The 23,632-nt window shown below is 44.7% G+C and overlaps 2 protein-coding genes across 6 annotated transcripts in view; both read left to right on the top strand.

The window, feature by feature from the left end:
- Positions 1-16,040, top strand: part of FRAS1 (Fraser extracellular matrix complex subunit 1) — a 416,443-nt gene extending 400,403 nt beyond the window's left edge. For all 5 annotated transcript variants that reach the window (XM_061583287.1, XM_061583284.1, XM_061583285.1 and 2 more), the window contains 6 exons: positions 76-235; positions 1,711-1,827; positions 4,699-4,865; positions 6,267-6,472; positions 9,261-9,407; positions 10,016-16,040. In XM_061583287.1, coding sequence (XP_061439271.1) covers positions 76-235; positions 1,711-1,827; positions 4,699-4,865; positions 6,267-6,472; positions 9,261-9,407; positions 10,016-10,612 — 1,394 coding nt within the window. In that variant the 3' untranslated portion in view covers positions 10,613-16,040. The remainder of the gene's footprint in view (positions 1-75; positions 236-1,710; positions 1,828-4,698; positions 4,866-6,266; positions 6,473-9,260; positions 9,408-10,015) is intronic.
- A 1,341-nt stretch (positions 16,041-17,381) lies between these two features.
- Positions 17,382-23,632, top strand: part of ANXA3 (annexin A3) — a 32,492-nt gene continuing 26,241 nt past the window's right edge. Inside the window, exon 1 of the mRNA XM_061583289.1 lies at positions 17,382-17,693. Within this exon, the coding sequence (XP_061439273.1) occupies positions 17,411-17,693 (283 nt within the window). The 5' untranslated portion in view covers positions 17,382-17,410. The remainder of the gene's footprint in view (positions 17,694-23,632) is intronic.

Raw genomic sequence — 23,632 nt, 5'->3', positions numbered from 1 at the left:
TATGTAAATGAACTCTCTTAAGATGATGGTGGTGGTGGTGATGAATAACAATATGCTTATTTCCTATCTGCACAGGACAGTTTGTGATGGAACACCACACTTTGCCTGATGCAAAGTCCTTCATAATGACTCCTGATCACTTGGGAGGGATTGAGTTTGACCTGCAGCTTTTGTGGAGTGGCCATACTTTTGATTCCCCGTATCAGCTCTGGAGAGCAACCAGCTCCTACAGCAGGTAAGATGGAAAGCTGCAATGTGTTGCTATTGAAGCTGCTGTCAAAGTAACCCCAGGCTGTCTTCAGTTTGATGCTAGGTTCTGTTGGAGTGAGAATAGATTCACACAACCATTTGGACGTAATAGTGTGGAGCTGGGGGGATGATATGTGGAGTGGGATATGCCTAGTGCTAGGACCTTGAAGGAGCTATGTGAAACAGGGTGGGCTTTGCCAATTGTTAGGGATTTGGGGGCTGAGGGGATCCTGCATGAGAGAAGCGAGGGCTGAGGTAGCAAAAAACTCATTTCCTGACATAAGAGGAGTGATGATTATGAAAGGCAGTTAAGGGTGCTGTAAACCCAACTGCTTCACTGATATTCCTGGCTGAGTCTGTTCATGGGGCTAGATCTCCCATGGGATTCTGGGAGAGTATAAGAGCCACTCCTGCCATCTCTGTACTAGAGAGGGCTATTGTTCAGCTCTCCTTCCATGAGAGCATCTTTCCCAGATTTACTGTCCTTTCCACTCTGGAGATCTCTATATGTGCCTGCTGGACCAAAGTCTCAAAACAGAGAGGAGATGGGACTTGAACTTTCTCTTTATTGGCAAGGGATAGTGAGGTAGAAATTGACAGTTGTGGACATCCATGAGACTGGTGAACTTGGGCCTGTTCCCTCCAAACCTTGCAGTTGTTCATGGGAATTCTCAGGTCTGGAAAGTTAAAGATGGTTGAATAGTATGTCAGCCACATGGTTTTCTTAGCAATTCTATAGCACAGACACAAAAATGGGGGTGTTCCTTAACTACATCAGCCAATCAGGGTGTGCAGCTGTTACACGTGGCTTCTGTCACCTGTGCAAAAGAGTGCAAAGAGGTCTTTTTGCAGCATCAGTGAAGTGAGAAAACAGGCAGTGAAGAAAGTAAGCCTGTAGGGGGCATTAGTGGGTGGAATCTCTTATAGGATACCTTGGAAGAACTGGATAAGGGGATGCATATGAGAGGGACTTCTTCATCTTCTTTTGGTATTTGAATGCGATGCCTGAAGCAGCAATTCACCTTCCTACCATGTGGGAAGATGAACAGGTTTTTCTAGAAGATGTGCATTTCCCCACAGTGGAGTCGCTACTTTAGATGTTACCCAGAAGCATGGAAAGATGATGCGCAGGTCACCTTTACATCCTTCTTTTAGCACATCCAGTTGACGTCCAAGTCCATCCAAGTTGCTCTGACCAAAGAACCAGACCCTACTTGAAGTTTTTCTAGAGATCAGGCTACAACCTCTAAATGACCTGCTCTGGCCTATCTGGGGTTCAGATGGATTTCAGCAAATTGTTAGTCCATAGCGTGGAAGGCTGTTCTGTTTCTGTGTGTTTGTTTTTACTTGACCAAACTTCCTCTCAAGCTCACAAGGCATTTTGTCACCTAGCAGAAGTCTTCAGGGAATAAATTGCACCAAATCAATACAGTAACGATGATGCTTCCTCTCTGTTTCCAGGAAGGATTACTCAGGAGAATACACCATCTACTTAATACCATGTACAGTGCAGCCAACGCAGTCATGGGTTGATCCGGGAGACAAGCCTTTACCCTGCACTGCTCATGCTCCAGAAAAGTAAGGAGATGCTTATTTTCTTCATAGCTTGATTTACCATGCCTGAGTATATTCATCAGTAAGTAAAGGGGAAAAAAAAAACATCTTTACATACATGCAAAAACCAATTCCTCCCATTCTACTCTTCCAGCAATCTGTCACAGTCTTCTTTGATGGGGGATGTCATTCCATAAGCCTGTATTCTCAAAGTGCACTGCACTATTAAGGTGCCTTAGCAAACTTATGCCTAGTTATAATGACAGGCATTTTGCTAGGATATAATAAAACAATAAAAAGTTTACAAACATTTGAAGAAATGGGATTTCCTGGCTTCTCAGGCAGCTTGATTTCATTGACTGTCTACAGATTTCTTATTATTATTTGTGTCATATTTTATGTGTTTGGTATAGCACAGTGGGGAGGAGAGCCTGGCTGGGAGTCCAGAGTCTGTCAGTTCAAATCCCCGCTCGTGTCTCCTGGGTGTCAAAGATCACCCCCACAGGGGGTGGCTCAGGGGTTACGTGCCCTGCCACCTGTGCAGCCACGGGCAAGCTGCATAGTCCCAAGGAGCCCAGTTGCCCCCCAGCTGGCAGTTGCGGACAAGGAAGGGGCTGGCTTGTGCAGCTATGGCAAGCTGAGCAGGCCCTAGCCAGCTGGGGAGGACTAGCCTCAGAGGGAGGCAATGGGAAAACCCCTCTGAACACCGCTTACCATGAGACCCCTATTCATAGGGTAGCCATAAGTCAGGATCGACTTGAAGGCAGTCCATTTCCATTTTTCCATTTTATGTGTTTAATGACAAATTGCTAGCATAAGAAACAAAGTTTGGCTTGTTCCTTCATTCAAACAAATGAGAGGCACAAATGGGGAAATTTAAAAGGGGAAATATTTAAATCCTTCTTTCCAGACTCCGGAACAGTATGATCCCTGACTGGGATATGTCATGTTCTTTTCCCTGCTTCAAGAGAAAATATTGGCAAAGCCATCTTGTCATTTGTACTTCCGTTTTCCTCATAGCAAACATTTTGCAAATGCATCTTGTGTGGAAGTCCAATGCGGCTCATGAAAAGCCGGCACTGGAAAGGGTAACAGCTTAAACCTGCGATCTTTGTTTCACAGCCTTTCCTTTGGTCTGTGCTTCAAAAAGTACTCTAACTGCTGTTTTGGATCATTTCCAGAGACATAGCTGATGCTTGACACCACTGGTAGGGGGGTGAAAATTGTGTTCGAGTTGGGATTTTAAGGAGGGTAATAATAGTGGATGTTCTCCCTTTATTAGTGCTAGGCAAATCCAACAAGAGATCTATGCAGTGGAGTGCACAAGAGCAGGGCCAGCCTTGCTCTGGTACAAAGTTCTTTCTTTTCTAAAAACATGTATTTCATAGGAGGCATGCGCTATATTAAGAGTAGGGAACTTGTTTCAAGCCCAGGGCTGCATTCTCTCGTGGACCACCTTCTGGGGGCCATGTGCAAGTGGTGGATGGACCCCGAGCCAAAAGTGGGCAGGGCAACCAAGGTGACTTTTATTTTTGTACAGTAAGCAATATTCTAGCCACATAAAAGCCAGACCTTTTTACCCCACCCCACCCCCACAGCTCTCCATCCAGGCAAGCAAAAGACATGCTCCTAATTCAAGGGCCAAGTCTAATCAGGAGGATGCAGAGCACAGCCAGTGAAGGGGGTGGCCTGCGGAGAGTCCTTAGGGCCTGACAAAGAGGCCTGGAGGGCCACATTTGGGCCACAGGTTCCCTGGCAGCAACATCATGGACACCATCTGTAGGACTTTCAATCTGAATTTCTATAGTTTTGCCACATATTCATATTATATTTGATCTTAAAGGCCTTTCAGCTCCTGAGCTGGTTGTCCCAAGCCTAACTTAAAAATCAGAAGCTTCTGGAATATAGTTCAGATTGTCAAGCTGACAAATATGGTTAGAGTGCATGAGGGAAGACAACACAGTAATCATTTTACTGAAAAGTGGAGTCTGTTAGTTATTGGTGTAATAAAACTCAGTATAATATTGGCCTATATTTTTGTTAACAACCCTGTAGAATTTAGCTGAAATTGTAACTAAAACTGACAAGCACAAGGATCTAGACAAGCTGATTAGACGTTTCTGATTTAAAAAAAAAGAATTTTCACAGAATACAGTTTGCTGTAGTACAGGCTTACAATGATTCTACAAATCATAATAAAGAAAATATATGTATATATGTTAAGGGGAATGTAAGTTGAATGGTTCACGTGCACAGTAAATGACCATTGTGCACATTCACCAGGCCTCATGGAGAATGTGCAAATTAACCTTCCATGAAGCGGAAATTGTGCACATTTCCCAGTCAATAAATATTTTTCCAGCCATTATGCATAATCTCCAGCAGGTCTTGGGGAATGTACATATCTCAACTGCATTTGGTACATTTTCCAGACAGTATGCACATTCTCTGGTCAGTATGAATAGTCTCCAAGAAACACGCCTTTTTCCTGTCTCTTGTTCAGAAGTGTCTAATCTTATGCAAATTGGTTAGAGAATGTACAAAATTCAGTTAATATATGCACATTTCCAAAGGCCTGTTGGGGATTATGCATATTGGCTGGAGAATATACAGAATTCAGGTAGTGTTTGGATATTCCCCAAGACCTGTTGGAGATTATGTATACCCTGTGGCTGAAAGCTGGACAGCTTCAGGGACCCTAGACCACAAGGAAACATGACTTTTTCCAGCTACCACCAGGAAGGATGCTGCCACCTTGCTCAAGATAAACAATCAAAGTCACAGTGTTAACTTGGTTCCAGACCAATCTGGAAGAAATGTATGCCTGCCAGTCAATCCTACTTCTGAAATTGTTTAATTAGCCATTTCTCTTTATTTCTTCTCTTCCCCATTTAGATTTTTGATCCCAATTGCCTTTCAGCAAACTAACCGGCCAGTTCCTGTTGTGTATTCCCTGAACACTGAGTTTCAGCTCTGTAATAATGAGAAGGTGTTTCTGATGGATCCAACCAAATCAGAAATGTCAATGGCAGAGATGGACTATAAAGGAGCTTTTTCAAAGGGTATGATTTGTAAACTCACTGGATTGGGGTACTGTTTCCTGTCACCCTCTGTTACCCAACAGAACTGCAAAAAACACTGGGCAAGGGAATATAAAGGTGCTGTATTAGTATACGGTAGATTGGATTACATTCTAAATGAAATGGAATCTGGGTTGGTAGACCCAAATATCCTCCTACCAGAAGCCAATTCTGTAGCTAAGAACAGAAGTGGTGCTGTTGAACAAGGCTGCTCACCTTAGATTGCAGCACGTGGCATTCAGAAGCCACGACTGATCGATATGGCATGTTGCATGGAATCCATGGAGTCAGCAAAGCCAGTCCATGAATACAGATGAAGACTAGTTTGTAGTCCAAAGGATCATCTAAAGACTTAATGGGAGGGAACAGTAATATGCTGTAGCTCTCTGGAAGCTGAGTACTCACTATTAGCTTTTTTTAGAACCATGATCTCCTCGCTTACACACCCCAAGGGACCTGGGAATTGTAGTTGTACAAGGAAATTTCAACTTCTCCTTTTTTTTGGTCCAGAAGTCAAAGACACTTTAGCCCTATTCAGGGGTTCAGATCCCTCATGTGTACACCATCAGGTGAGAGAGGTCTGCCAAACCCTGTGCATCACCTTTATCTGGTTTACAGCCCTCCAAAGTTTGAAGGTGAAAGTCTGAAGCTGGGAGCCTGCTTCTACTCATGGAGGCTCTCCACATGATATAGAACTCTGATTTTGCAGGGTTCTGCATCATGCAGGAATCCTCCACAGGTAGAAGAGGCTCCCTGTTTCAGATCTTCACCTTCAAACTTGTGGAGAGATGTAGACTGCATAAAGGTGACACACCAGATGGGATGGGCTTTGCACATGAGTATTTAAAAGCAAGGGCTATTGAGTCAGTGAAAATGCTATGATGCACATACGCGCACTCTTTCTCTCCATCAAAGCATTGCTGAGATGTATCAGTAATTGGTTCTTCTATTCAGGGCTAGCCAGGCCACACAAGCAATCCATGTGGCATTATCTGGGGGATGCCAGTGTTGTACCATTTGATCCAACAATTGTGGCTTAATATCTTGCATGGCAGTAGTGATTCAGTGGGTATGGTTCAGTGGTAGAGCATTGCTGTGCATGCAGAAGGTGCCAAGTTCAGTGGCATCTCCAGATGGGGCTGGAATGTCCCCCGTTTGAAACCCTAGAGAAGTGCTGCCAGTTAGTCTAGGCACTACTGAGCTCGATGAACCAATCGATTTAAGTCAGGTTCCTATTGCAAAAAATCAGCAGCAGGGCACTGCTGCAACACAGGCTCTTGCCATCCCTGGTTCTAAAAGCTCTCTTTTCTTGCATTCTTTGCCATTTTTAAAAAAAAATGCACATCTTGAATCAACAGACTCTTGTATGTTTTTTTTCCTTAGGTCAAATCCTGTACGGCCGGGTGATGTGGAATCCAGAGCAAAACCTCAACTCTGCCTACAAACTGCAGTTGGAAAAAGTCTATCTCTGCACTGGGAAGGATGGCTATGTGCCTTTCTTTGACCCGACTGGAACCATATATAATGAGGGACCACAGTATGGCTGCATCCAATCCAGCAAGCACCTGAAGCACAGATTTCTACTGCTGGTACATAGTGCAACTCTAGCATCTCTGAGAAAGGCTTTGCACTGTGACTTCCCTAGACTTAGGATGGAGACAAACAACCATTGCACCACGTATTTGGCATGAGGAAACAGAAGAATTTATTTATTTTATTTATATCCCGCCCTTTCTCCCAGTAGGAGCCCAGGGCGGCAAACAACACTTTAAAACATCATAAAAACAGATTTCAAAATATATTAAAACACAACAACCATTAAAACATATTAAAACATCTTTAAAAACATTTTTAAAGCTTTAAAAACATTTTTTTAAAGGAGCTTTAAAAATATAGTAAAAGGCAATTGCAACACAGATGCAGACTGGGACAAGGTCTCTACTTAAAAGGCTTGTTGAAAGAGGAAGGTCTTCAATAAGCACCAAAAAGATAACAGAGATGATGCCTGTCTGATATTTAAGGGCCGGGAATCCAAAGGGTAGGCATCACTACACTAAAGGGCTTTTTCCTATGTTGTGCAGAATGGACCTCCCTATAAGATGGTATCTGCAGGAGGCCCTCACCTGCAGAACGCAGTGATCGACTGGGTATATAAGGGGTAAGACAGTCTTTCAGGTATCCTGGTCCCAAGCTGTATGCACCAAAATAGAACCTTAAACTTAGCCCGGTAGCTAATAGGTAGCCAGTGTAATTCTTTCAGCAGCGCAGTGACATGTTGGTGATAACCTGCTCTAGTGAGCAGTCTCGCTGCCATATTTTGCACTAGCTGCAAAGGGCAGCCCCACATAGAGCATATTACAGTAATCCAATCTGGAGGTTACCAGTGCATGGATAACAGTGGTCAGGCAATCCCTGTCCAGAAACAGTTGCAGCTGTCTTACCAGCCGAAGCTGGTGAAAGGCACTCTTAGTCACAGAAGTCACCTGGGCCTCCAGCGACAAATATGGATCCAGGAGCACCCCCAAACTACAGACCTGCTCTTTCACGGGCAGTGTGACCCCATCCAAAGCAGGCAGCTGACCAATTATCTGAACTCAGAAACCACCAACCCACCGCATCTCTGTCTTGCTAAGATTGAAAGTCAGTTTATTGGCCCTCAACCAGCCCTCCCCAGAGTCCATGAACCGGTCCAGGGTTTGCATGGCATCTCCTGATTCAGATGTTACAGAGAAATAGAGCTGGGTGTCATCAACGTACTGCTGACACCTTGCCCCAAATCTCCTGATGACCACTCCCAAGGGCTTCATATAGATGCTAAACAGCATGGGGGACAAGATGGTACCCTGTGGCACCCCACAGCACAACTGCCAGTGGGACGAAATACAATCGCCCAATGCTGTTCTCTGAAAACGACCCTGGAGTGCCTCTGATACCCATCTCACCAAGTCAGACCAAAGATACCATGGTCAATAGTATCAAAAGCTGCCGAGAGATCAAGTAAGAATAATAGGATCGCACTCCCCCTGTCCTTCTCCTAAAGGTCATCCATCAGGGCGACCAAGGCCGATTCAGTCCCATAAACAGGCCTGAACCCAGACTGCAATGGGTCAAGATAATCTGTTTCATCCAAGAGTACTTGCAGTTGCTGCACCACCACCCTTTCAGTCACTTTCCCTAAGAAGGAGGTATTTGCGACCGGGCGGTAGTTGTCGCAGACCAGTGGTTCCAGGGTGGGCTTTTTCAGGAATGACATTTACCAAGCCAGAGTGAGGTAGTGTTTAAGGTGTTGGACTAGGACCTGGGAGACCAGGGTTCAAATCCCCACACAGCCATGAAGCTCACTGGGTGACCTTAGGCCAGTCACTGCCTCTCAGCCTCAAGAGGAAGGCCTTGTAAAACCTTGTAAAACCACCTCTGAATACCTTTACCATGAAAACCCTATTCGTAGGGTCGCCGTAAGTCAGGGATCGACTTGAAGACAGTCCATTTCCATTTCAACTTACCACAGTGTAATGCAACTACTTGCTAAACCCCAGGGCCGGCCCCACCATGAGGTAGAGTGAGGCAGTCTGTGGGAGAGGACATGCTTTGCATGCAAAAAGTTCCAGGTTCAGTCCCATAAGAACAAATCGATCTGTGGTTCATCTAGCTTAGTACATTTGGTACAATAGCCCCATTTGCACATCACAGTAAGCCTGGTTAATGATTTAGGGTGATCACATTTAAGAGAACTCTTGTCATTCCTCCCCACTCAAGTGCAGAAGACACAAACCGATACCTAGCCTCTCATTAATTACTTCCATATTACCTAGGCTACAGACAAGGGTCATAGGGGACAAAACAATCCATGAACCCTGGTTCAGACATAACGTGAAGCTACACAACATGGTTTGTTTCCTCCAAGCACCAGCGGGGAAAAGGAAAGGTTCTCAGGTAATTACAGTTTAACTGTGGTGCACCATGACATGCAAACTGGGTCACTGACTGTCAATGTCTCTCCAGGGCTTCAGATAGGAGTCTTCTCCAGCTTTGTCCGGAGATGTTAGGAATTGAACCTGGGCCTTTTGGCATGTGCTCTGCCACTAAATTATGGGCTGTTTGCCATTTACAGTTGGAAGAACCTCAGGTAGAAGGATGGAAAAGAGCCTTTTGCCTGAGACCCTGAAGGGCTGCTGCCACTCAAGAGCAGTATTAGGCTAGATTAGACAGTGGTCCTAAATCCATACAGACGGGACCAGAACTGGTAGGTGTGGTGAATTAAGAAGACTCGGCACAGTGACCACCGAGTACATCACATAGAAAGTTGTTCCAGATAAAGAAACCTACTCATCTGCTAGCAGTTCAGTCAGTTGTAATATTTATTATTTCAAATTGCAGGATCGGAATCAACCAGAAGTGACTGACAAATATTTCCACGATGTACCTTTTGATGCCTGTTTTGCTTCAGATTTGCCAGATTTCCACCTGGTCAGCAGCATGCCCGGAGTGGATGGCTTCATCATGAAGGTGGATGCACTCTATAAGGTACATGGGATATAAGTTAATGTCCCAAACAAATTCCATTATTTAAGTTCTATAAGTTGATTACACAATGAGTCACTAGACTCTCTTCCTTTGAATTGTCTGATGGGTGGAAGTTAGGGACAGGGGAATCTGTGCATCTAAGCCGCCCTCCCCAACCTGGTGCCCTCTAGATGTTTTTTACTACAACTCCCATCAGACCCAGCCATCATGGACATGCTGATAGGAATTGTAAAGCGCACCAGGTTGGGGGGGGGGTGTCAGTTCATGGGCGTCATCTTCATTAGATGAGACAAGATGGAGGTACTGTGGGTTCATTTGCCCAAGGGAGTGATGTTCATCCTGTGCTAAATGGGGCTGCATTCCCCCTGGAGCAACAGACTTGCAGTTGGGGGTGCTCATTGTTCTGTCTTTAACACTGGAAGTACAAGTAGTTTCTGGGACACAGAGTGCCTTTCAAGAGCAGAATAACAATATCTGTGATAAGTAAATGAAATGTGATTAGTTCACATTATCTGATTCACATAACTGAACAATTAGGTTTTAGGGCCAGGTAAGGAGCATTTTCACTGAAGCATCTAGTAAAGTGCCTTTTCTTTCTTTCTGAACAGGTGGAAACGGGGCACCAGTGGTATCTTCAAGTGATCTACATTATTGGCCCTGAGACCATTGGGGCACCCCGGGTGTCGCGTTCTCTAGTACACCAGCTGAAACGCAGCCGCAGGGATCTTGCAGACCACAAGGGTGGCCTAATTCTGGATGACTCCTTGATGTATGACAACGAGGGAGATCAGATCAAAAACGGTACAAACATGAAGTTTCTCAGCTTGGAGCAGGAAGAGGCAGTAGCCGCTGCCTCTCTGTCGCAAACAGGGGCGTCCATTGGCAGCGCCTTTGCAGCCATCATGCTTCTGCTTCTTGTGCTCTTGGTCTTCTGCTTTGTGACCAGGAAGTGTCGGAAGCACAGGAAAAAGAAAAAAGCTGCCAAAGACTTCCTGGAGCAGTATCCTCTCAACACCAAAGTGGAGGCAGCCAAGAGGAGCTCAGAGAGGGTGGAGAAGAATGTAAACAGACACTACTGCACTGTGAAGAACCTGAACATCCTCTGTGAAAGTGAAGGTGTCTACAAGGCCCAAGGGGTAAAGGTCAAGCAAGTGAACTTGGCAGTGAAAGTTCACAACAATTTACATGATGGAACAGAAGTCTAATAGCCTGCACACACTTTGTTTGTAATATCTTTTTATAAATTGTAAAAAGGAAATGGGAGAGGAAACTTCTATACTTTTTTTTTTTAAATCATCCTGGTATTTTTATAACAATCTTGTGGGGGGGAAAGGGAAGAATGGTACCTTTTTGTTTTTGTTTGCCTGAGTGGTGAACAAGCAACACGTCTTCACACACTTCCACTCCACAATGGAGCTACCTCATTGAAAGCAGCTCCCCAGGCAGGAGGTGCTGAATTGAGTCTCTTGGATAACAGCATTCCATTCACCCAACCAGTGGAGCTCCCAAAGACCTTCAGTCCTTAGGTTATTTTTCACTATAGAAAGGGTTGGTTAAAAATAATAAAGGTGCTATATGCGAATGAAGCTTCATTGGAGGTGCAAGAAGCACAGCACAGTAATTGTAAGTGGGATAGCAACCTTCCCCCTGTGTAGTAGTCTGCTGCAATATTTGTGCTTCCACTTGCAGCCACTGCTTGGTCACGTTCATTGGACCCTGCTCATGTTCAAATATCTACACACTGGTCCCTCCAGCTCTTGAATGAAAGTGAAACATGCTGCAGCCTAGGAGGAAGCAATTTAATGACTCCTCTTTGAGCCAGTTGACACGTGATAGTAGTCCCCATGCGTTCGCCTTGAGAGCATGCACCGCCTCCAGAAGGCCGTGCTCACCCAGAGATGCACATCTGTGCAAACTGGCACTCCTGTGTAGGTGGTGCCTACACAGCTGTTGAGATATTGCACAGTGGCAGCAGCCTAAGGAAGTGTCACTCTCATCCCTAAAATCCCGATGGCCACATACACATCACCCTCACAGAGGCATTGGTTCACACAGATGTCATATCCACATGAGCACACACTCCAACCCTATTAATGGAGAATAAGGCTTATCACTGGCTACTACTCATGCAGTTTCCATTTCAGAAGCTGCACAAGTGGGGAGAGTGCAGTTGTGCTCATGTCCTACTTGCAGGAACCCCATTGGGTTGGCTACTGTGATACCAGGAAGCTGGCCTTTAGTCTATGATCCATCAGGCTCTTCTTTAGTTCTTGTGTACTGAGAGTCCAGCCATGGATTCCCAGGGTGATCAACTGAGGACCATCATGATGTGCAGAGCCCAGGAGGCACTGAAGTAGTTAATGTTGATATAATTCAGGGGCACTTCTATTCCTGTGAAAGGAATACCTTGAGTATTTATGATGATTAAGGCAATAAGTTCCACTGTATAATTGGGCTACCTGAACAGCTGTGCACTACCGTGCAGCATACCACTGACAGCGGCAGCCTCCCTCTGATGGCTTGGATCTTTAGAGGGATCTCATTTTAAGAGGCCCTGGTGATGCACACATTGGCTTTCTACCTCAGCTACTCTCCCCCATGAGACAAAGAGCCTTATCTGTCTCATGATTGTCAAGTGATAACTAGATAAGTGACAATTTGGTTCCTTGTTTGAAGTGGTTATTATATATTACCTTTTAATTGATAAACCTTATTAGGTAATTTACTCATCCCCTCAATGGATTGTGTGAACAGGCTGAAAGAGATTGGAAGGCACGAATTCTTCTCTCTGCCCATTGTAGGAGTTCCAGAAAAATCTGCCATAATAAACAGTGGAGTGGAGATAAATCAGAAGTATCCCTTTTTGGCCCAAATGATAATTCAGAACAAACGGTTACTTTATAAAACTTTAGAAGCAAAACTCTTCCATGGCAAAATTGTTGCTAAGCTCATTTAATAATAGTATGTGGGGCTTATGCATAACTTAGTCTCAAGCCTCCACATCAAATAGGGTGCAATCAACAATAGTACATGCATGTGCAGCAGTAGTGCTTAGTGGGTTGTGTGCATAAGAATGCCTTGTAGCACCCGGTTAGCTCAGGCACTTGATTTGTTTACAAGGCTGTTATTTTATCTGCTGGAAGTTAACTTTTCCCAGCAGAATTTGGCAGTCTTGTGAATGATCTGATGGTTCTCAAGACTGTGACTTTCACAGAAACTCATAGTACAAACTACTTTCTGAAGCTTCGTCAGAATGAGGTGTTCTGTCACACACACACACCTTCATTTGCCTGGGGTGGGCAGGTGTTCTTTTTGATGAGTTCAGATAAGCAATAAAGATTGACACCGAGATGTGCTCATTAGGTTGCTTTATTAGATAACAGCTAGCAGATCATGATTCTTTGGAGCAGATAATACATTACCATGCAGTTACACAGGGAGGCCCCCTTCCTTTATAATACAGGGAAGGGGCCTCCTGTGGGTCAGGTTGACAGCCTTCCCTGGGCGTCCAGGACACTGTGCTATCAATAGTCAATGGTTGATATCTGCTGTTGATGTGCCCTGCATTATGCTCTGACCTCCCTTTATAATAGTAATAGGCAGAGAAATGGCTGTAATAAGTCCTTTCTAGTCTTGTAAGTGGCCTATAGGTGGCACTGCCACATCAAGGGACTTTCTGTTCCCATAGTTCTCATGATCTCAACCTCTGTAGTCATACTATAACTGATAAGATACCTGCTATCCCTTATCCTTTGTCTACTTCAAAGAAGATTCATGCAGAAAGCTCTTGCCCCGGCAGTGAACTGAGCCTGTATTTCACATCTGATCACCAAATAAAACCTGCAAGCAAGCACTGTACTTTCCATGGCATATTATTAAGCAGTCTCAGACCCCAAAAGAAGCTACAGAGGAGGGGATTAAAGGAGCAATTATGGGATTCCACATATCTAAAGACCCCTTGATGATACATGAGGTGAGCCACACTTTGGTTGCATGTTGAAGCATTCACAAGACTGGTTCAATGTGCCAAAAGTAAGATCCTTGGAAACAATCTCCCATTATCTTCATATGAAAAATGGCTGTGTGAATTAGCTCTTATTTCAAAACAAGGTCAAGGTCCAATCTAAAGGATATTCTCACACCTGTTGCTAGTAGCACCTTGAGCCTCTTCCATGCTCTTTGAATGTATATCATCATTGCAGAATACAGCTTGGAGGCAGTATATTTACATTACAGATGATTGTGTCATGTGGAAAGGACTTAAGTTCCAGCATTTTAGTTACTGATTATCTGTTCTTTGTTTTCTTTGTGTATATTGTGCTTCCATGGTACAGGATAATGTGTTAAGTCTAATGTACAACACATTCTCTTTGAGCAAAAATAGTATCTGACAGCCGCTATTATTAGGACTACCACATATTGGGGGATATCCAACTAGGTCATACTCAGAGCAGATCTACTGAAACCAATGGACTTGCTCTAGGTATGACTTAGATATTTAATACTAACGTACTGGGTAATATTCAATCAGTCTCTGCTTAGGTAGAAGCAGAGGTCTCTTGCTCCTGAGGTGCTTGTAGACCTCTTCCACTTAAAATTCTAAAATGTCTGAATTTTCTGTTCTGGAGAACACACTTGCTCCTATCCAGAATTCTATGTAGAACTCCTAAGTTGAGCAGGCTTTGTCATTCATTTCAGTGAACTGAATTGGGAAATCATTTGATGATGGGAACTTCACACATGCATTGGAACTTTGATGCCTGGAACTGATTGAGCTGGTGCATTCAGTATAGTTGCCCAATTTCCCTGCTTTTTAAAGTTCGATAGAAATATCTGTTGGCTATAGCTACGTCCTTAAATCTGAAGGTTTTTTGCCTATTAGTGAATAATTATATAATTCTTGGCGTGAATTGTTTTTTAAAAAATTATGGTGTTGCAGACAGCTGCGAACGCAAAGAGTGGGAGCTTATTTGACTACAAGACAAACTTGCAGATTATCCCAGAATTTGATACCAAATCTGACTGTGCAGATATTCTACACCATCTCTAATCTCCCTAGGAGATGAGCAAATATTTGTGGATATTGAAGTGGATATTGATTTCAGAAATGTTGAGTGAAAATCTATTGTACATAGTGGGCCTAATCTCATTAATGTTTTATCTACCATAAATTTACTATGACACTCATCATAGTGATTGGCTCTGAGACAATTATGAAGCTGACAGAGCATGGTGGAATATTCCATCTTGCCCAAATTGCTAGTATCTTATCTGTAGATGCACACTTGAATGTGTCAAAGTCCTGAAATCATTACTTAATTCATTTGATCCACGCAATCACTTTTTATGTGTTTTGATTGATACCAACTGATGACACAGGCATGTTGAGTTTTCCTCAGATACACAATGGCCTGTTTATTCTGTTTCAGTTTCAATATTCTGCCATTTATAATCATGCAGCCTTCGTGACATATTGAAGAAGTCTTGTGAACTCTTCGACATGTGTTCAGATTCTGCCTCTATGTGCTCTGAATTGGAGATTTTTCCATGGCATGTTTAGCTGTGAGGTAGATATCTGTGGACTTTTCGCATGAAGGGGTCAACCCAAGGGGGAAAAGGCAACTTGTGTTGACCTCAGTACATAAAACCATCATGCAGATTGGAATTAGAGCTTGCAGTACCAGGACAGTGTCCCAATCCAGAGCCCAATATGCAACTCTGTTGCACACACAGAGCTCCTGTCTTTGTGTGCTAGCCCCATGCAGTTCAGTGAAGGGAAAGCTTCATGTGCTCACAGAACTCTACCCTCCATTGAGGTAAATGAAGGTTGCTCTTCTGAGTGGTGGAGTTCAGTGCATGCCTCAAACCCTTTGTGCCCACAGCAAATTTCTGAATCTGGGTGCGTAAGAGCCACCAGTGTGGTATAATCAACTTGAAACAGGGAGACCTGGGTTTGAATCTGAGCTCATTGGGTGATCTTGGGTAAGTCACACTCTCAGCCTATCCTACCTCACAAGATTGTTGTGTGGTTAAAATGGGATAACCCAGTGCATGGCATTCTGGGTTCCTTAGAAGAAGGATGGAATAAAAAGATAATAAAAATGATGTTGCAGGGGTATTACTCTGGCATGGCAGTCAGGCATTTGTGCCAATTTATTTAGTACTGGAGTGCCAACATACATTATGCATGGTGTTGGTATAGTAATAGAGAAACCATGGAAAATCCATCTTAGTACAAAGTACATTGGTGGTGCTGTATGAACGACGATTACAAACTATAGAAGCAAAAGAGACAGTAAGCATACATACTTTCTCCTAAATTGTACAACTGTTGGCACATGGATGTTGCCTATTTCTGTTTGTTACAAATGTTGAAGTTGAGGCCGGCAGGCACACAAGCCCTGCCCCTTTTGATATGCATACTTTCCCTCCAGCTTCTTCTTGTGCACTGTCCATTCCAAGAGAAAGTTCTTTGTTCTGACTAAATTTCCTTTGGTGCTGTTAACCCTGTTTTCTTGAAACTCACCCTTTTATGTATTTTGGAGCATTGGCTATTTTGTTATGGAACAAAAGGTTTTTATTTCCTTTTTTTTTTTTTTGCATTGCTGCTTGTTTTGCTAATAAAAACAACATTTGGTTACTTTTTAACTGGATTTGCCTTTCAATCTAAATCAAGCATACACCTACCCTGATTTCTCAGACAGGTATCATCACACTACCAGTCAGTGTTTCACAGATTAAAAGAGCAAGACTCTTGTAAACTCGTGTATGCAGACTATTCAAGAATCACGGCCCAGAACACTCTTCCACCCAAATTTCCCATCTCCAAAGGTTTGTCTCTGCCTACTGTGTTGATTTACTTCATATGGCCTGTCCTGTCCTGCACACCTACTGATGCAGCCTGCCTCGTTACGTTAGTTAACACCATCAATGGACATAGCGCTTTACTGGGTACAAGAGGGCAGGCCCTGCCCCAAAGAAGAGGATAGAAATGGAGGCAAGGCAGACTAAGAAGCAAGATGGGGTGGTTTCAGTTACACATGCATAGGACGTACACATTAAACGCATAGCGTTCGTTACCTGCTCAGTTCCTGTAAGGGAACCTTGTACAACCTAAGGAATAATTTCTTGTGAGCAACCTTTCAATGGCCGCAGGTAAGTAGTGGGTGTGGGCAGAGGCAAAACATGGGCGTGACTCTTCCCTTTGTACAGTAGGCTACACTCCAGCCGTGCAAAAATCGTCTCTCCAAGCTAGCAAGTGCCATTGTCACCAATGGCATTCCAGCCACGGGGCTGGAGCAGAGGCGCGAAGGGTTTCCACTTGCTTGGAACTGCCCTTTCGTGCACCTGCATGATGCCGCCTTCCCCACAAAGCCTTTTCACTGTATGCTGGTTTCCATGCCTTGCTGCGAGGGGAGGGAATCTCAGGCCTGGGGGCCAAATGAGAGCCTTCCGGCCCGTGTCTGACCCTTGGAACTCTCCTGAGGCGACCCCTCTTCCGCAGGCTACCCTCCCTGCCTCCGCTCCATGCCCCTTCAAGGAGTTTTCCCGGGCTGGAACTTGAACGTTTACTGCCTATATTTTATCTTACGAACTTTTAATTTTATTTCTTAGATGTATATCGCACCCTTTCTCCCAGTAGGAGCCCAGGGCGGCCGTAGGAGTAAGCAATGTGAAATTTTTATTTTTTAATTTATTATTATTTTTCACATCGCACACAGTTCATAAAGTTGCATTACAGTAACCAGTGGTTTCATGTTTGTAAACTCACAATTGAATACTTTTAACTCTGCATTTTTGAAGCTGATTCCGCATAAGGCAGCTTTCTAAACAGGAAATATAGCGTTGCAACTCTGGAACTGCTTAAAAGCGCACTATAGTTTTACTTTTTTAATAATTCCCTGCTTTGCCACTCTTCCCCCCCACCTTCTTTTTGCCAAAGTGCTGGTGCATTGAACAGCTTAATGAGATGCCTAAACAAAAGCCATCAGAGAGAGGGAGAGATGGTCCGATCAAGCGGAGAGCTTTCCCTGTTGAACGCCGACCTGCCTTGCAACTCTCAAAGAAGCAGTGAAGCCCCGCGGGGTCCAGGGGGGCCGCCCGGCCGTTCCCAGCCAGTCCCGGGGCTGGCGCGCGGGCGAAGAGGAGACGTGTGGGCTCCGCCTTTTCCCCAGCGTGGCCGGACAGGTGGAGCTGACGGAGGGCGGCTCGCAGCATTTCCCGAGTGGCCGCGCCGGGGTTGCTTCTCTTCGCCAGTGCGCGGCTCGGGGCTGTTGCCGCCGGCGGGTGAGTCGGAAAGGGGAGGGGGCGCGTGGCTCCCTTGCCCGGGGAGGCCGGGGGCAGCTCGCTGCGAAAGAGTCCTCTGGGGCGGGGCGGGCACCCCCTCTCCCTTCTCCGCCTGGCCTCGGGCGCCTGGGCCGCGCCCATCCTGGCCTTAGGAACGCCGTCGCGGCGCTTTCCTGCTCCGGGGTTGGGAATGGGTTCCTCGGCTGCGCCCCATCGATCTGCCGTCGCTGCCCCGCGGGGAATCCTTGGGCTCCGGGGACGAGCCGTGGAGAGGGAGGGCGAAACTCCCCGGGCCCTGATTGTGGCAGGCCGGCTTCGGCCGTCAGATGGGTTTCCATCCCGCTGGAGTTTTGGTGGCCGCGCCTCGCCCTTCAGTGGCGCTCTGGGATAACTTTGCTGGAAGTGTAGAGTATAGGAAGATAAGATTAGAAGATGGCTTATTCTTGGCTCCGTTTTGTCTACTCTGGCCGGCAGCAATTCTCTGGGGTTTCGCATAGGGGGTCGTGCCTAGCCCTCCCTGCAGATAATGGGGATTGAACCTGGACCTTTTGAGTGCAAAGCGGAAGCTCTGCTCTGAACCGGGACCCTAATAAAGGCGTACACAGAGAGAGGGGGGAGGAGGCAGACTTCCTGCTGTACAGGTGTTGCTAACATGCAGGAAAAGAACATAACTCGCAGGGATGAAATCAGGGGTAAAGAAAGTGCTCTCACATGTTAATACTCCTCCTAGGATTGTATGCTTCAAGATCGCCTCAGCCCTTTTAAACTTAATCGGTCACTGCTCTCTGCAGGCATCATCTTATCAGGAGATCCATTCCTGGCAGTACCATCCTTTGAAATTCCCTCCCCTTAAATGTTAGACTGGAGCCATCTCTTGTCCTGAAGACCTTTCTCTTTGCACAAGCCTTTTTAAATAGAGACCTTTATCCCAGTCTGCATCTGAGTTGGAATTGTTTTTAAGATGTTTGTAAGTGGTTTTTTAAAATTGCTTTATCACTTATTTTTTCCTGCCCTGGACTCCTTTAGGGAGAAAAGGCGATATATTAATGGAATTCATAAATAAAATAAGATAAACCTAAGGGGGATTGCATACATGTAGTCTGGCCCTCTATGGTCATGGAAAGCAAGCATTTGAGGATAAAGCTGTCCATGGAGGCTCAGATTTCGGCCGTGAGCCGGGCAGCTTGGTATCAGTTACACCTTATACGTATGCTACAACCCTACCTCCCTGTTTAACAGCTCCCACTCGTAATACATGCCCTGGTCACCTCTCGATTGGACTACTGTAATGCGCTCTACGTGGGGTTACCCTTGAAAACGACCCGGAAATTGCAACTTATACAGAATGCAGCAGCGCGCTTACTTACCAACAGCCGCCGCCGTGATCACATTACACCGGTGTTATTTGATCTACACTGGCTGCCGGTTGTTTTCCGGGCCCGATTCAAGGTGTTGGTATTAGCCTTTAAAACCCTGTACGGTTTCGGCCCAGTTTACCTGAAAGAGCGCCTCCACTGCCACCAATTATGCCGCCCGACCAGATCAGCCACGCAAGGCCTTCTCTCAATCCCACCAACCAAAACAGCTAGGTTGGTGGGTACTAGGGAGAGGGCTTTTTCTGTGGTGGCCCCCACTCTCTGGAACTCCATCCCGTTTGATCTCCGACATGCCCCTTCCCTGGATGTATTCCGCAAGGCCCTGAAGACGTGGCTATTTCAACAGGCCTTTGAGATCTTTGGGATGGGTTAATCTCCATGATTTTGTCATCTATTATATGCTGTATATGTAAATGTTTTTATAAATGTACTGATGACTGTCCAGTATTTTATTTATTGAGATTAATGTGATTGCATTTGATACTATTGTATTTTATCCCATTTTAATGTATGTCGCCTAGAGTGGCTATCTGCCAGATAGGCGACACACAAATTAAATATTATTATTATTGTTATGTGTGGGGAATTTTACATACATAGTCAGCTTCAAATATGTGATGCCCCCCCACCCGCAGTCTGAAGTGGGATGGCCCTGAGAGGACTATACCATGTGAACGTTCTGAATAGTTGTTTTGTTTAAGGATTAGAAAAGTCCATTATCCATTGTTGTTATGTGCCTTCAAGTCGATTACGACTTATGGCGACCGTATGAATGAGCAACCTCCAATAGCATCTGTCATGAACCACCCTGTTCAGATCTTGTAAGTGCAGGTCTGTGGCTTCCTTTATGGAATCAATCCATCTCTTGTTTGGCCTTCCTCTTTTTCTACTCCCTTCTGTTTTTCCCAGCATTATTGTCTTTTCTAGTGAATCCTGTCTTCTCATGATGTGTCCAAAGTATGATAACCTCAGTTTTGTCATTGTAGCTTCTAGTGACAGTTCTGGTTTAATTTGTTCTAACACCCAATTATTTGTCTTTTTTGCTGTCCATGGTATGCGCAAAGCTCTCCTCCAACACCATTATCCATAATAGCCATTAATGAAACATCCATGTTCAGAGGCAGGATACCTTTGATTAGTGTATGATGTGGCTAAAAGCCTGATGGTGGCAGTCTGAATCATGCCGTCTTTAATCTGGCCCCTGTTGGAGAAAAGATGCTGGAACAGATGGAGTTCTATATGGGCAGAGTAATTCCTATGTTCCCTGCTAATATGTTTTTAGTTTGTCTGGGGGCAGATTAATGCCCAGCATTGGCTAACATCTGGCAAAGCTCTCAGGAGTTAATTTGCCACTTGCCTGTGCCGGACTTGGCTGTTTGCACATTATAAGCACTTGAAAAGCCAGCAGTCTGTGTAAGCCCTAATATAAGAGACAGCGGAGGCAAAATAAAGAAATAAATCCTACAGCAGTTTGAAACTAGCTTGAGCCAACATCTGCACTGATGATGCTTAAGGGCAGGAGCAAAAGAGGGGAAGCCGTGAGGGGAGCTGAACCTTCATCACTCTGCTTGTCTCTGTAGGTTGCTTCCAGATGGCCTGTTTGTTGAATGCTCATCCTGATTTGTTTGTGCAGAGTTTGCAGGGAGGGTCGACTATGTCTGACACTGAGAATTAATTCTGGGGGATTTGTGTGTGTGTGAGGTTAAACAGTGTTGGATCAAGCAATTTTTTATCTACACTTTCTAGTACATTTTCCCATCACTTTCCTTACCATTTTTTTTGGAAGCGGGTTTGTTGCGCAAGAGTGGCAAATCCCCTTTAATGGTGCTTTAATGGTGAGTTTGCTGGGAGTGTGTGACTGGATCCCTCCCACAAATAGCAGCAGTCTGGAAGTCCTGATGGTCTGCCCCCAAGTAGACTCTTATCAGACACTGAAGTGAGTCTACAGCTGGTATAGCACAGTGGACAGGAGAGCCTGGCTGGGAGTCCAGAGTCTGTGAGTTCAAATCCCTGCTCATGTCTCCTGGGTGTCAAGGGCCAGCTAAAGATCACCCCACAGTAAGTGGCTCAGGGGTTACGTGCCCTGCCACCTGTGCAGCCGTGGGCAAGCTGCAGAGTCCCAAGGAGCCCAGTTGCCCCCCAGGTGGCAGTTGTGGACAAGGAAGGGGCTGGCTTGTGCAGCTGTGGCAAGCTGAGCAGGCCCTAGCCAGCTGGGGAGGACTAGTCTCAGAGTGAGGCAATGGTAAACCCCCTCTGAATACCGCTTACTGTGAAATCCCTATTCATAGGGTCGCCATAAGTCAGGATTGACTTGAAGGCAGTCCATTTCCATTTTCAAGTGATTCTGGCTTGGAGAGATGTGCTGAAGAGGAATAGCTGTGGGGAGGCAAGGAGAGAATTCAGCCCATCTACATACCCCCTTTTGTTCTCTAATTCAGAACCCCACATGTGCTTCACATGTGACAGGGGCAGGCCCACGTTTAAAGAGATGACTCTACTCTCTGTCACCTCTCATTTGGCCCTTGTAAACTATGCCTGATTTTAAGGAGAGGGAGGTTCTCTGACTGCTATTGCACACCAATGATTCTTGTTTCCATAACTTCAGGTTTGGGCAGGAAGAATCACTTCCAAGCAAAACACTGAGCTAAACTGTTATGTTTTAAACCCTGTGTGCTTGCGGCAAAGGAACATCCCTTTTTAGGGTCTGAGTCAAGACTCTTTTCCTGTCTTGCATATTTCAGCTTGGACAGCTTCCAAAATGCTCTGGAGAAAAAAATAATTTTTGTGTGGGTGGGAGGAGGTTAGGTATACAGTGCCTTGCAAAAGTATTCCAAAAGACCAATGCTCTCTTGTTACTGAATTACAAACTGACAGTTGGTTCTTACTGAGCATGCGCTGGCTTATCATTGACTTCAATGCTGTTGTTGTTGTTGTTGTGCCTTCAAGTAGATTACAACGTACGGCGACCCTATGAATCGGTGTCCTCCAAGAGCATCTTTCATGAACCACCCTGTTCAGATCTTGTAAGATCATGACTGTGACTTCCTTTATGGAATCAATCCATCTCTTGTTTGGCCTTCCTCTTTTTCTACTCCCTTCTGTTTTTCCCAGCATTATGGTCTTTTCTAGTGAATCCTGTCTTCTCATGATGTGTCCAAAGTATGATAACCTCAGTTTCATCATTTTAGCTTCTAGTGACAGTTCTGGTTTAATTTGTTCTAACACCCAATTATGTGTCTTTTTCGCAGTCCATGGTATGCGCAAAGCTCTCCTTCAATACCACATTTCAAATGAGTTGATTTTTCTCTTATCTGCTTTTTTCACTGTCCAGCTTTCACATCCATACATAGAGATCGGGAATACCATGGTCTGAATGATCTTGACTTTGGTGTTCAGTGATCCATCTTTGCATTTGAGGACCTTTTCTAGTTTATTTATTTATTATTTGATTTATATCTAGCCCTTCCTCCCAGCAGGGATCTGAACATGGCTGATTTTAAATTAATTTCAACAAATTATGAGAACTCTGACAGAAAAAAGTCCAAAAGGGCTCTGAGTTTTTTTCTCTCTTTTTACACTTTGAACTCGTGATTCTCTCTGCCTGTTTTGTGCATCGCCATGAAAATTTAGAGGGTTGTTAAGCAAGCATTTCTGAGTTCAGGACTATAAGTTTTGTTTTTGTTTTAAAATGAGCTTATGGGAAGCATCAGAATGGCATGGGGGGTATTTTCAATTTAACACTGCGGAATGCAGAATATCCATGCTGGCTATAGTATACAGCCACTCTTGTGGCTGTATAATTCTGCAGAGGAGAAGTAGCAACTGGGAGATACTTGATCGTTGTTCCCACCCACCATCCCTCCCCAAACTGGGCTTTGGGGTAGTATTCAGTGCTAGTCCCACTCAGAGTAGACCTACTGAAGCTAATGACCATAACTAACTTTGGTTCAATAATCTCAGTGGGTTTGCTCTGAGTAGGACTTGGCTGAATACAACTAAAATGCAAGAGAGTATTAGCTAGGGAAAATGGCTTGGGCTTGTGTATTCCATTCTCCATGCGCAAGGGGAGGTATTAGAAGCATCTTCTTCTAGTTGGCAGCAAACCACAGCTTGACATTGCATCCAAATATAGTGAACTGTGGCTTGTACAGACTGTAGTTTGGTCTCAAATCAGCATAAGAAACTATGGTCTGAGAGGAAACAATGGTTTGCTGCATTTGGGCACAATGCCAATATGCAGTTTGCTGCATGCTAACCTCCTCCCCTTGCATATGAAGAAAGCATCTGAAGAAAGCATCTGAAGAAGGGGAAAACAGGCAAAGGAAATATGCAAGCCCAAGGTTTGCTGCTACTCATTCTTATAACAATAAATCATGGTTTGTTGTTGCATCTCAACTAGGCCAATGACTTCTTGTAGCTTTATGGTCACTAGCTGCATTTTCTTCTTGTTATTTATTATAAAATTTACTGGCTACATTCCCACCACTCAGGATTCAAAGGAGCTTTCAGTCAATAAAGGGGTGGGGGGGATCAATTGTTTAACAAAGTCACATAACATCCATA

Source organism: Rhineura floridana, chromosome 9, assembly GCF_030035675.1.
Source record: "Rhineura floridana isolate rRhiFlo1 chromosome 9, rRhiFlo1.hap2, whole genome shotgun sequence".
Classification (NCBI taxonomy): domain Eukaryota; kingdom Metazoa; phylum Chordata; class Lepidosauria; order Squamata; family Rhineuridae; genus Rhineura; species Rhineura floridana.
The sequence above is the reverse complement of the archived record's forward strand: the minus strand, read 5'-3'. Positions and strand labels throughout refer to the sequence as shown.